General features: G+C 35.2%; 2 protein-coding genes across 2 annotated transcripts; both read left to right on the plus strand.

Moving 5' to 3' along the window:
- The first annotated feature begins 7,450 nt into the window (after positions 1-7,450).
- LOC145332093 (uncharacterized) lies at positions 7,451-9,866 on the plus strand. The gene is made up of 4 exons (XM_080177026.1): positions 7,451-7,720; positions 7,949-8,265; positions 8,494-8,717; positions 8,925-9,866. Exons 1-4 carry the CDS (start codon positions 7,631-7,633, stop codon positions 9,065-9,067), a joined length of 774 nt encoding a protein of 257 aa, XP_080033152.1. The 5' UTR covers positions 7,451-7,630; the 3' UTR covers positions 9,068-9,866.
- Positions 9,867-9,870: 4 nt separating this feature from the next.
- Positions 9,871-12,009, plus strand: LOC145332092 (uncharacterized). Its single transcript, XM_080177025.1, has 2 exons — positions 9,871-11,606; positions 11,860-12,009. The coding sequence occupies exons 1-2, from the start codon at positions 10,961-10,963 to the stop codon at positions 12,003-12,005; spliced, it is 792 nt and encodes a 263-aa protein (XP_080033151.1). The 5' UTR covers positions 9,871-10,960; the 3' UTR covers positions 12,006-12,009.
- Positions 12,010-15,148: the final 3,139 nt, after the last annotated feature.

Here is a 15,148-nt window from a genome sequence, read left to right on the forward strand (position 1 = left end):
ATTTTGTAATTTTTTATTTCTTAAATATTCTACCTTTTCAGATAGTTCTGAATAACAGGCTATTCAAGTCAATCACCTGGGTACGCGTACATCATAATAACAGGTATGGGTGTATATTAGCTGTATAAGATTTATTTTTTTTCTCCTGCTACAAAATTTGTTTTAAATAAATAGGGGGGGGGGGGGGAAGTTTTGACACATTTGCGTAAACAGGGAGTATAGGCTTTATCTTTGGACTGAGAGTATAGGTTATTAGGGATAAAATCATTCTTATATGATGAATTTTCCCAAGTTTTAATATTTTTTGGATAGGCCTCCAGGTTCCGGAGCTCCAGGCCTTCCCCCCCCCCCCCTTGTTTAAGGACAAATAAAATACCGGAAAGTTAAAAAACATTAATCACACCCCTCCCAAAAATAAACAAGACAAACAAAATAATCATTCCTCAAATTAGGATGGATCCATACCAATACCACGAGCTGCATGACAGATGGGACGCCCTCATGGTTAGGATGTTGAGACTCTTCTCCAAGCTAAATATTCGAGTTCAAGAAGAATCATGTGGCATTGATGACGCTGCTGAAATAGTAAAACTGTTATACCATCACGGTTGGGTAGAGACACAATTAAAGAAGAATGAACCTATGCCCGAGAATCTCTACGAGAACGAGAGACCCCGCCTGGATGATACCGAGAGATATGTCATTGACCATGAAGCCGACTGTGCACCTTTCCTCACCAACGTCAGCCCTTTTTTCTAAATAAAACCCAGAGTAACAAGGTAAAAACTACGAAATTATTGCAGGGGTGTATATTCTGCTCCGGGGGGGGGGGGGAGGGGAGGGGGAAAAAAGAAATAAGTGGATCAATGATGGAAGTTGCTTCAAATCACCTGCTCTTGTTCATGGCTAGTTGTCTTTTGTAGCAGGGGAAAAAATTGTTTTTAACCAAAAAATGTTTCAGAATTCTTTGAGTTTCTTCATTAAAAAACGCTTTAGTTTTCTCATTTTTAATTCAATGTTCTTTCCTTTCAGGGAAGAGAAAGGAGAAGCTAGGAGAAGCCGAGCTCGCCGCCGGCGATTTCATCCAGCCTCCGGATATCCATGCTGAAAGCGAATTTTAATTGTAATTTGTGGCGTTATCCTCTTAGAAAATTTTGTTTGTATTATTTAACTCCCCATCCCCCCCCCCCAAACTAAATTGCTGGGTTAGGTTAGGCTAGGTTAAGTTATACGGCTAGGTAGAGGCCAGGCGCCGTTTTTCTAGGGGGGGGGGGGGGGTATTTCCTAAGAGGATAACATCAATTTGTTCTTTCAGAACATTTACGTTAACCTCTCTTTGATTGCAGCGCCCATATATTTTAGAATTAAGTACCCATGGTGACAGTGATCGAGCCCCACTGGTCGTGCAGATATATAATTTCCTGCATATAAACATTAATAAACATTATTTACCCCTAAAGCCGACGATTACGTATGCACGTGTACAGTTTTTTAAGCTTCTGGCTATAGCTCTCTAGGAGATCTTAATTGATATGTTTTATTTTTTGTTTTTGTTTTTTGATATTTTTGTTATGTTGTTTTATATTATTTATTATTATTTATTTTATAGCAAATTAACAAATTTTCTGGGTTCAACATTGTTGTTATAATAAAACTCCATGCAACTGCAGAATTCTGCAAAAGTCACGACCAGTGGGGCTCGATTATATATGCGTTCGTCGGCTTTTCAGGGAAGGCAGGAAATTTATATAGGTATTATCCAGGTCAGGACTGGAACAAACAAAATTTTATGTATATATTGTATATAGTTATTTTTTTCAAAGTAAAAAAATGTCAGACCAACGCTGGATGACGTATGTATAATTGGATCACAATTTTGATAGGTAAGTTTAATTAATTTTATAGACAATCAAAGAATAAATAAGGGTATTTTCTTATGTTTGTAACTCTAACTCTTTATTTTGTGAGTTCCTTTGACATTTAATTTTGGTTTCAAAAAGTGTCACTCCCCCCCCCCCCCCCTTTTTTGCTTTCTCCTTCTTTCGTTATATGTAAACAAGTAATAACCTTATTATTATAACCAGGGGTGTATATTCTGCACAAGATTTATTTTTTTTCCCCTGCTACAAAATTTTTTATTTTTTTTCCCCCCTAGATTTTTCTGAAAAAGTAGGGGGGGAAATAGAAAAATATTTAAAGAACTCTATATTTCATTTATTTTATCCCTCCTACCACACATTTTTTTAGTTTTTTTAACCAAGGAGGGGGGCAAAATGGAAAAAATGTTTTCAGTTTTCTTAATTTTTACATTTTTTTTTCCTCCAACCACTTATTTTTTATTCCCCCCCCCCCCCTGAGCAGGGGATCCCATGCAGAATATACATCCCTGATTATAACATATACTTCTTATTTCAGGAGTTACCTATACACCCCTGTTAGACGTTATTGAAATGGGAGACAATTTGATTGGTACACTCTCTAAAGCTCTACTGAAGCGTATAAGAAGTGGAGATAAGAGGAAAAATGTACAGGTGACTTTTTACAACTAATTATTTCTACATATTTAAGATGAGACCTTACTTTTCATTACTGTACTTAAAGTATAATCTATGCTCGACTTTAATTTCTATTTTTCACTTGCAGTCAGCGCACTATAAACATGCTTGCTCTTACACCAGTATAGTCATATGTACTGTAATCAATTGACACGTGTAGCTTGCCCAAATAACGATCCATAACAACTCCCCTATATTATTTTAAATAAGTAATTCACTAATTATGTAATCTTTTTCCAGTTGCAGCATAAACTGAGGTCCATAAGAAAACTCTTCTGTAAGGTAACGAGAACCAGAAAATGGCGCAAGAAACATCAACAAAGTGAAGACAGTCAGCCATTACTAGAAGAAGAACAGCAGGAGGATTTGATGGATGTGGAATATGAGAACGAAACTGCATCGTCAAAAGGTAACCTACAATATCTGTAATATAAAGTAGAACGATGTCGGTCTGTCTGTTTGTTGTTTGTTTGTCCAAATTCCCACAAACATTGTCTCCCAATTTTTGTTTTTTATTTTCCTTTCAATCTAAATTTCAAACAATTGGTTTGATCAAACGTTAGTTAAGTTTGTCTCAAGATATCCTTGTTCCAGGGGTGTATATTCTACATGGGATCCCTTAACCTAACCCACCTTCACCCACTCTCTACATTTATCTACTTTTTCTGGAATTTTTAATTTTTTAACTTTCTAATTTGACTAGTTTTTCTTTACGGCATTATCCTTATACTAAAGTAACAGGATGTCTGTGTGTCTGTTCAAAAGGATCTTGCTAACCGCTGAACCGATTGGGTTCTCCTTTACAGGGTACCTTCACATAGGTCCCGGGAAGGTTTATAACTATAAAACACCATGTTTAACATCGTATTTTTTTAGGTAAAGTTTGTACAGGCTGCAATACCAACTTCACAAAGGAAACCGAAAGTATATGTTATCAATGCTACGCAAACCAAGTTTTGGAGCGATTAAATAACAATCCTGAAGAAACAAACTACATTAATATTGTTGTAGACAATATTAACAACAATAATACCAACGATAATAATGATGCAGACAATGACAGCATTCAAGATGCCGAGGACTGGGACCACGTCGAATTGTTTGATATACCTGAAGATTATTTTGACCCAGATGATGACGATGACCCTGATGACGAACCTGATGGCGAACCTGATGGCGATCATGACGGGGATCGCTTCAAACATCTTACAGAACTTGAGAAAGAAATTGTTAATGATTTCAGAAGCGTTTGTGTTCTAGACAACCCCATCTCTCACAACAAAGTTAGAATCATCCTGGCGATTCTGAAACGCTCGTGTATTTTCAAATTTCCGTCATATAATACATTATTCAAACCCAAATACAAAGTTGAAATCAAAGAAAACAAATATAATCCTACAAATGCTCCTGGTTCACTGATTGAGTGCAGGTATGTTTATATACGATTTAGAAAGCGTAGCATTTCTATAATCATTACCAGAATTTCCGTACGTCCATTTTAAACATGTCGATTTTTCTCCTTTTTTAACAACAAACTTTCAAGTGTTCTAATTATCAGTTTGATCATTCTTTGGTATATTGCTTCCTGCGACAACTTGAGAACAATATTATAAGCGAAGCCACTCTATAATTAATTCCTTAAAATTTAAGTATGTGCATAAACCTTATCCTTCTTGAAGTATTTTTTTTTAACAAATTTACTTACATTCAATTTTGGTTCGACTTTAATATTTTTAAATTCAGTTCAGATACTTCACAATTGTTAATGTCCGTTTGTCGTACCGTTACAGTGCTTTGGTTTTTATGGATGTTGTCATCCTTGTTCCATTACTTTTCATCGTAATATTATTTGGAGCCCGATGGTGCAAAATTTCTTTGAATTGTGCAAGTTTTAGTTAAAAATATATTTCTTTTTCCAGATTCCCTACCTATGAGATCCTCCAAGACGCCATCACAGACTTTAAACGGTTGAATGGACAACAGGCCGTTGATGATCATATAACTTTTGACATCTCGGGCGACGGAGTGAAAGCAGCTCAGGGATCTCATATCTCCTATTATACTGTCTGGATTAGGTAAGTAATTAATACATTGTGGATTTGAAAGGGTTGGGTTGGGATAAAGTTCTTTTCATATACAGCATGACCCTCGAAAAAATATTTTTTAGGATTGGCAGCCTATATTTCAAAGGATATCAAAATATTTGTTTTACATCAATTGACAGCCCAGATTTTTAAAGCCAAAGTTTAGGAAACCATTCAATAAACAAATAAGAAAGAAAACTAAGTTTACAATTGATACTTTTTTCTATTGCATACATATCACGTATGGTCCCTCAGATGTCAAAACTTTATTTTAGTGTTTGGCCAAAATGACTTAGCAATTGTATCTGTAAGTACGTCTAATAACACCCTATGCTATTTTTAAAATCCTAGAAAATTTTTTTTGCAAGAAAATTGCATAAATTCGCAACCTTTTTTAGAACCACTACATAACTCGAGTTTTAAAACTTTTTATATAAAATCCTTTTTACAAAAAATATCAATAATTACTTAAAATTAAACCTGAAAGAAAAAAAATCTCATTACACGTGTTAATTTGCATGTTTTAGGTCTTTTTTTGAGGAAAGTATAACTTCCACATTTTTGACAATAATTATATTTTTTAACATTTCAAAGTAAAATATAATAAAACTTAAACGATTTTTCTTGTATTATCAGTTGAAAATTTCATCAAACATGCAATTTAAGTGATGAAAATTTAATAAAATCATTTTTTGAATGTTTAGAATTACCAATTTTCTACATTTAAAACAAAATGTTAACAAAATTTAAAAACATTCTAATATAAAACTTTAAAAATCAATAACATTTTATAAAATGATGTTTTAAAAAATAAATCATTAAAAGGTATTAAAATGCATTTTAAGTTGCTTAAAATTAAAACGAGAATATCTTTTTACACTTTATTCTTTGTAATAGAGATTAATCGTCATTTGCTGAAAATGAAACATTTAATAAACTAATTGAATCTTTTTGTGACCATATTTAGAATTTTTAATTTTTACACTAAGGTGTTTTTTAATAAAAATCTTTGTTAATTTCTGTTTTACGACAAAAAAAGAAAGGGACTTTTTTACTATTTCTAGGTTATCTTATGCAATTTAAACTATATAATATGAAATAAATTTTAATTGTCTTTCTTTTGAGCCACAAAACACTGTAAAATGTAACATATATGCAAAAATAACAATTTTTTTAATGAATATTATAATATCCTTACATGACATTGCGTCAGAGCTTATTCTTTAGATCATATGTTCATGAAAAGTAGCCATAACTTGGAGGGTTGCGCTATTTATTAGAATATTAAATAAACTTGAATGGTAAAAATATTAGCATATCCTTTGTTAATTCAAATGCTTTAGGTATATTATTCGGAAAGTTAGTTAAAAAAGAGAGCATTTGCTGTGTATACTGTTGAAAGACTTTCAAAAATGTGAATTACAAAGCAATCCTAAAAGATCGGGCCGTAGGCAAGTCTTGGTCGATTGGGGGGTACGGGGGTTTTCTGATAGCAATTTGCGTTATTGGTATACAAGGTAAAAAAAAAACATTTTAAAGAAATTCTTTAAATAAAACCCAACGTGTATTGGCAGTACAAACATCTTCATGCTAGCAGACATATGTTTATCAAAATTAAAGAAAAGTATTTCCACAAGAAAAATTATTCAGGTTTCTACTTTATAATTTTAAATATTTTTTTTCTGATAAAATGTTTGACATATATCATATAATCATTTACCAAAAAAAATATTTTGATAATTTAGATTTCAGAGAATATGAAAACCCTCAAAAACTAAGACGACATTTTGCATCTTCTGCTATGACATTTAAGAAAAAAAATTTAAAAATCAAAATTTAGTATGAAAACTATTTTTATCGATTTTTCTGAAGGTATTATCGTATTCTATGGGTTTTTCATTATCATTTACTTATATCGAAAGTGCCAAACATTGTACCCTAACTTATTCATTTAATAAAAAACCAGCCGTGATATATAAAAATCTGTCTTACTGTATACCAGGACTTAATTAATACCATAAGTAAACCTAGTTTTTACCACTTTTACGGTAAAATTTTACCAGCCTTTACGTTTTATAAATCAGTGACTACAATTTTAAGTCTAAGGTATTAAATGCTATTATTATTAATTCTTCTTTATTATTTCAGGTTATTCTTCAACAAGGATTTCAGTGTTATATTGCCAGTCAGCATATTTGAGAAGACGAGGAGGCGTCCCTACAGTTACAACTTTCTGGATAATGTTACCCGATTCATCAACAAACTAATTCAAGAAGGATTACCTGGACATACCTTTCAATGTAGAACCATCATCCACGATGCCGTTGCCAGAGCCGATGTATTCGGCATTCTTGGCCATGGATCAAAAAATGGATGCCCACACTGTGACCTTCCAGGGATGGCTTTTTCACAGACTTATCTCCGTCAAAAGAACTTGGTATTGTTCGAATCAATGAATGTATTTTACCCCAGTGACAGTCAAAATATGGGTACGCCGAGGTCTGACGAGAAATTCCGCAAGTTAGAGGAAAATAATCAGAACATGAAAACCAGTTTTTCTGACCTTGACCCGAGCTTGGATTTAATACAAGATACCCCCAGTGATCCGATGCACGCGTTGCACCTGGGCTATGTAAAGAAAGTGATGACGTACCTGAAGAAAGGACGTAATAGTTATCCAGAATTGGAATAAGAAGAAGACTTAGTTCAAATGGAGAGAATTACAGGGATGTACTGCATTTGACTAAAGAAATGACGGCACTGCGATAAAATTCTGCATTTTTAGATTTATGTCTATTACACATTATTTGTACGCCTTGTTATGCCGCTTAAAAGAGTGTTAGTTTGAAAAGTTTAAAGAACTTAAATTTTGAAAATTTTCTCCTTATCACCCATATTTTACCATGAACTGCAGTAACTCCAATTATAGATGAAATCAACGATCAATTGAAGCTTGTTGGCGATTTTGATCGCGTTCCCCGTACGTCCATCATGCGCCTGACAGAGAAGAAGCTAGCCCTCAATTTGAAAAGTTCTGAATTCAAAGTACTGGGCTTCTACCATATGATATTTTATGCAGAGGTAGGTTTTTACCATATTATAATCTTTTTAGAATTTAAAGCTTATTTCAGTTTCATTATATTGTATAGCAATAACATTCTTTTTAAATTTGCGCACGTGTGCTATATTATATATATATTTCTATTGAGGAGGGTGGACTTCCAATAAGTATATAGGGCGAAGCCCCTAGAGGCTAGGGGCGAAAGAGCTAGTTTTACCTTAAATTATTACAATGTTTTTTTTTTCCAGTTGGCAAATCTTAAAGATGAACAACGTCTGATATGCAAGTTTTTATTCCACATATTGCGCAGTCTCGAAGAGCATATAACAACTGAACGTGTGGCTGAGCTCAAGACCATGATAATGGTCCTGAACTCAAAATTGGCGGAGATGTACGGCGAATCGTGCTTGAGTTACAATACTCACATGCTTTACCATATGCCGGAACATGTCCGCCGATTTGGACCATCCATGGCGTTCAGTTGTTATGCTTTCGAAAGTGCCAATCATGTGATATCAACTTACATCCGAGGATATAATTTTGGCCTTAAAGAGGTTTCAAACAGGTAATACTATTTTTTTTTAGTTGAGTTCCTTTGACTTTTAGTTTTGGTTTCAAGAAGTGTCACTTCTCCCCCCCCCCCCCCACTCTTTACAAATTTTAATGTAATTTTTAAAAATGTAACATAACTTTCTTTCCGTGTATTGCTGATCAAACACTTAAGCTATAACGATTTCACCAGCAACATACCTTTCCGTTTAACAGCCATTAATGACATAAATGACATATTTAGATTGTTGATATTTCACACAGTGAAACCGTACATAAATGAAAAGCTGGCTGTCAGGGGAAAAAGGAATGCCAACAAACGAAAGTTCGAAAGTAATCAATTCTATACAGACTGCCAAGACCTCTACTTTGTCCCAGACTGCCGTCGTGATAAAACAGTATGGTTGGTCCACAAAGTGAGGACATTTTTTCCGGCATACACCTTTCCTGAAGATTCCAGAATAATAGGTAGGGGTGTATATTTTGCACATGATTAATTGTTGTATAGAAATATTTCATGAACTATACATTTCATCTAATTCCTTTTTAACCTACCACAATTTATTTGTAATTCTCTTATCATGCCAGGAGGAGAGTGTGGTAAAGGGGGGGTCTAGGAAATATGAATTAAGTTTTATGGTTTTAAACACTGAAAATATACACCCCTGGTATTAGGAGTAGGCAAGACTGACGATCCCGAAGACTATAGCCATCCTCCAACACAACTAGCCTCCAACCTACTGAAGTACAGAGTAGCACATATCTCCGTACACCTGTTGCATCAAGATGTCTCCATCGTAATTCCTATCGGAATTTAATTTTGTACATTGAAAGCAGAGAAAGGGGGGGGGGGAAATGACACTTTTTGAAACCAAAACTAAAAGTTCCATATTGTACCCTTATAAAACAACTGCCATGCAAAATGACAGATCTGTAACTGTTTCTTTAGTTCAGTTCCTTTGACTTTTAGTTTTGGTTTCAAAAAGTGTCACTTCCCCCCCCCCCCCCCTTTTGTTATAATATGTATGTAAAATGTTGTAAAATTCAACTGAAGGCCCTTCCCTCTTTATTTGGAATTTATGTGAAATGTACTTTAAAATATTTTTTTCATTAAAATTATTTTTTATAGCTAATTTTAAAAAAGGCATGTCAACTTAATTTAGCAAAACCCTACCTTTTTGGCCATCGATGGGTATGAAGTTAAAGTGTTATAAGTCTAGTCTGTAATTTGAAAGAGTACATGTTTGCAATTTAATTTAATTTTACATAAAATTTTAATTTCTGTCTACACATTTCAGATTTAAAACTATGCAAATTGCCCATGCCAACGACCTGGATACAACAGCGTAATTTCGACTGGCAATTGACCAAGCTAGATCCCAAAATGACGAGGACTGGAAAGAGTGCTAGTTCTGTAAAGGTAAAAATTATATTTAAGGCCTAATTTACTATTGTACAAATTGCTGCTACCCTTCGCTCTTAAAACTTATAAATTCGCATGTTACCGGATCGAAAGGAAAACCTTATCGGTTCATGCTTAACAGACCACAAAAGATTATTGACCAAGTATAATTATTTATTAATTTTCCACAGTGGGTTTAACATTTGATATTAGTAATTAAAATTCTAGGGGCGTAGCCACTGCTATCTAATATCTTATTATGCATTGTAAATACAACAATTATTTCTTGCTTTAGAACAACAAGCCTACTGGAGGTGGCAAACCTAATGGAAGTGCCAGAGGTGGAAGTGCCAAAGCTGCAAGTGCCAAACCTGGAAGCAACAAATCTACTGGAGGTGGCAAAGGTACAACAGCAAAGGTAGGATTTTAAGTTTTATTGTTATCGGTTTTTGGTTTGTTGGTGTTTTGTTGTTAAACTAAACTTACTAACATGATGTCTGTTTGTGGGTTTGTACCAACAAATCTCGTTAACCGTTGAACAAATTGGGTCCCTCTAACCATATAACTTAACCTAGCCTAACCTAACACAGTCATTTTGTCGGGAGAGGGGGGGGGGGAGGGTAAAGTTTTAAAAAATAGAAGAAAAAAATTAGGATAATGCCGGTGTTGTTTAAAACTATAATCCTCGGTAAGTAATGCTTTACAATAATTATCTATATTATTTTTAGAACACAACTAGAACCACAACATCTCCAATAAGGCCAATAAATATTACCCCACCTCCATCTCCACGGGCACGGCACCCCTCCGCGAGTCAACGGACCGCGAGAGTTGTAGTTCCTCCTGCAACATCATCACGACCCCAGTCCCAGTCATCACGACCCCAGGGATCATCTGGCCCTTCTGGTGAGATGGAAGAAAGCGAGGTATTATTTTTATTTCATTTTGTCATCCAGAGGATACAAATTACAATTATTTAGGATATATATCGACTTAGCCTGGAAAAAATAACTTGTAAGATTTGACTAAATTTTTGGTAAACATTGACCAATAAAAATTTACCTTGTAAATTTTTACAAACAAGTTGGTCAAATTTTACCAAGTTGATTTTTTGGTCAAAGTCCAAAAATCTGGACTTAGCCTAAAAATTTACCTTGTCAATTTTTACCAAAAAGTTGGTCAAATTTTACCAAGTTTTTTTGTTTGTCAAAGTCCAAAAATGATGGAAGATGCTTAGGATCACTTGCTCTTGTTTGTGGATAGTCTTCTTTTCTACCACGTAGTTTTTAAAATACCAAGACTTGAAAATATGTGGTTTAATATGTTTAATTTTAAGGATTTGTTCACCGGGGCCGTTATGAACCAAATTCAGAACCAATTTCAGCAGCTACGTACTTTCTTGACCTCACACATGAAAAATCAAATAGAGCCCATTAATGCGTCCATCAGAAACTTGGTAAACAAAACGTCCACAAACCATGAATTAGTGAAGAATGAAATCAAAGACCTGCAAGACAGTGTATCAAGAGATATGGCTGAAAATACTGTAACCCTGACAACAGAAATGAAGAAAACCGGAAAAATAGTGGAAACCTTGGTGACTGATCTAAGAAGACTGACCAATGTGGATGAGCTTGATGAGGAGGAGGCGAATAAAGGGCCTAGTGAGAATCAGGATGTTGTCGTGGACCGTATTTTCTCACCAGAATTTTACAAAGAAAGAATACAGAACCATGACCCCTTGGAAAAAGATGGTTATATGCGAAGAGAAGAAATTGTCTTTTTCATCCAAAATTTCGATGACTCACTGAAAGTGGATAAAGGCTGGCAAACCTTACTGAAAGTATGCCGAGACATCATAACCTTCCTATATGTCGTGTTCGAGCAGTTCACCTTTGACGCCCGCATCACCGCTGCCTTTTGGACTGCTCCGGAACTTATTGATGACGAAACTGGTAAGTAAATATTATTTTGTAAATTTGACATGATGAGAAAACGTTTAAAACAGGGAGAAGGGAGGTGGGGGCAAGAGAAATAAACCGAATAAAAGGGGCATTGCTATTCTTGCTAGCAGGTGACCATGTACAATAATCTTTTTATATATATATTTTATTTGTGAAAATAAATCTTGTGCAGAATATACACCCCTGGTACAATAATAAACATGTACCTATGCATAGTTAATTGAAAATTTCATTATTATTTCAGTGGAACGTTTCTTGGATCATTGTAAGTTAGTGCTTAACGAGACGTACCTACATGAAGCTATCCCACCAAATTTGTGGAGAACAGGAACCTATGTGTCTTCAAGCGACCTTTTTCTAGTGAGGAACCACATACAAGCTTGTAGGTAATTCAATTATTTATCGCATCTATTCCGCGTCTATTAAATGTGAAAGTGGTAGTTTCACAAAATGCATTTCAATGTTCTTTAGTTAAAAAAGTAGTTTCACGAAATGTTAACTGCATATTGTATTCTTGTTAAATTGTTAAACTACATTTCTATGGCATATGTTTCAAAGAATTTCAATTTTGTACCATGTATTTTTTTATGTGGCAAGACTTTTAGTTCATCTTTTCTTGATATATGTTATATGTTATATATTGAGACTGTTTTGATATAAACCCTTTTTTTATCTAGGTTCAAGCGCAATTTCGAACACACTTTTAAAAAGGACGCGACTGGTTTTTGTGAAAATATGAAGAGGGCCGAAGATTATATGATTGCTAATGATGATCCTGTCTGCTGGAGGTTATTTCGAGGGCTGGTAACGCGAAAACAAGAACGCGCATTGTCAACCCCCCTCTACAAGTTCGAACAGGTTTTTGAACTCAAGCCAAGCAAGGAGACAAGCAATAAGAAAGGCAAGAAAGACAAGAAAGACAAGAAAGACAAGAAAGACAAGAAGGAAAAGCCACAGAAACGATCAGCCTTACAGATGTGTGAATTGTATCTGGCCCCTGCAGAGATACAAAGAATTAAGCGGCGTATTAAACCGAAGACAATCACAACTTCAACACCAGGTGTTACAGCCGAAGACAAGAAATTTTACTACATGTTAGGTGCCCACTCAATGGGTTGCTTACCCCACGAAGTTCAAGGAAAGAACCAGATTTACTTGAAAAGAAACAATGACAGGTCGAGTACTACATTTCAGATCAAAAATTATGCAGACATTGGGAATGCAAAGAAATCCAAGCAATTTTTCAAGACAGTCCATAGTGATAAGAAGGTTATAGCAAGAGCTGTAATGTATTATACGTACGCCACAATAAATTTGAAACCAGAAATGAGTGAAGAACAGACAAAGATTCACAATGCCAGTGAGAAAGCAACAAAAATTTCCAGAAATATAAAGATCGGAAGAATGAACACCACTGCTGATGAATCCACTGCTGATGATTCCACTGCTGATGATTCCACTGCTGATGATTCCACTGCTGATGAATCCACTGATGGTGAAGACAATGATGGTGAAGGCAATCATGGTGGAGGCAATGCTGTTGAAGACAATGATGCTGAAGGCAATGCTGTTGAAGAAAATGGTATGGAAAACATTGCTGATGAAGAAAGCAACAATGGTGAGGAGCTTGTAATTGATGACGGAGGCGACGACGTTGAAATGAATTCAAATGATGATCAGATTGGGAATGAGTTACGCATACCACCCGCGGAGAATCCAGCAGTAACTCCAGAACCAGTAAAGCAACCAGTAAAGCCACGTAGGTTATATGAAGATCCAATTGTCAACAGCCAGTCCAATAATAAACCCAAAGTAAATGTATTTGAAAACATCACAAGCTCCAAAAGGAAGAAGCATGGAAAGGGCTCGAAAAAGTCGAAGAAGATAATTATTTGTGAAACAGACGATGAGGGCCAAAATGTGGGAAATCTTGATGATACAGTGCCAATGCAAGATGATGAACCACCACCAAACTTTCCACCACTGCAAAGACAGAAAGAATTTTATGGACGAAATAATTCAATCACAGGTACATATTTGTTGAACATTAATTATTATTTATAAGTTTTATCTTTCCTCGTATTGTGTATATACTGCACAAGATTTTTTTTCCTCTGCTACTAATTTTTTTTAAATTTTTCTTCCCCCCCCCCCTAGTTTTTTTTCACCAAGTAGGGGGAAAATTGAAAAATATTTAAAGAACTCTATGATTTATTTATTCTATCCCTCCTACAACACATTTCCTTTTAAAATTTTTTTTCCACCAAGTAGGGGGGGTGGGGGGGTGGAAAAAATGTTTTCAGTACTTGCTTTTTGTTTGGAAACGTATAAAATTAATGTATAAATTAATTATTTACAGGCAACAGTAACGAGAGACAGGTGACTGGAAAGGCAACAAGTGTCGTGGAGGAAAGCAGCAGTGATGAGAATGATGAGGATGCCGAAGGTATTGTTATTTATAGTTTGAAAAACGTAGGAACTGTATCACCTAAATTTAAGTTTATTAATATTTTAGTTGAGAAGTAGTCTTAGATAAAAACCCTGTGGATTAATTTTGTTTTAAGGGAAACTTCGTACAGGCCCTGACAGGGTTTTAGGCTAAAATTTGTATGGGCGCAGCCGCTATCTATAATACTAAGTAGCTTAATGTCTGTCCGGCCGTCAGAAGCTTAAGATCTCAGTAACCACTGAATCGATCGAGGTTACGGTAAAATTTTACCACCTTTTAAATCGTATAGGCTGGTAAAATTTTACCATAAAAGTGGTAAAAACTAGGTTTTTTATGGTATTAATTGTGTCCTGGAGATCGGATTCTACTCTTCTGTGTATTGGTCCTGCGGTGATTTTAAGCTATTTCCTTGGAGGGGGGGGGGGGGGGGGGTTGGGTAACATTTATACTATTTGAAATAATGACTATAATAATTATTTAGATGATGTGCCGATCATTCCAAAGAAGAACCGGGAGCGAAGGCAAACCGCATTGGAAGCCGAAGCAAAAACCAAGAGAAGTTTACAGCTGGACTCAAATGAACCATCATTCGAGGTGGATAACGAAGATGACGGAAACGAGAGTGACGAAATTTTGGAGGTTGAGGACATTGAGGGCAAGAATGACGGCAATGCAAGTAAGGAAATTCGGATACATCCATGTGGAATAATATTACCCAAACTTGCCATTATAATTGAAAACCACACGGGTCATTATGAGGTTGTTGCAGTAGGCTCAAATGTTTCTATACACAACCAAAGGGAAATTTTAGAACTCATCAACATTGACGGTAAGTTACAGGTCTTAATGTAATAAATGGGGGGGGGGGGGGGTGGGCGAAAGTGACACTTTTTGAAACCAAAACTAAAACCAGCCTAATTTTTTTGGGGCTTTTATTGGCGGTTCTCGGCGGTGGCGACGCCGTTTCTTCACAGTTCCATATTGTACCCCTATAAAGCAACTTCCAATGCAAAATTCCCCCTTTTATCTTTGATTGGCATATAAATATAGGGTAAAAAATATTGCTTGTTTTCATTTGAATCTG

The sequence above is a fragment of the Acartia tonsa genome, chromosome 11, assembly GCF_053477335.1.
Source record: "Acartia tonsa isolate MP-2025a chromosome 11, ASM5347733v1, whole genome shotgun sequence".
In the NCBI taxonomy this organism is placed as follows: Eukaryota; Metazoa; Arthropoda; class Copepoda; order Calanoida; family Acartiidae; genus Acartia; species Acartia tonsa.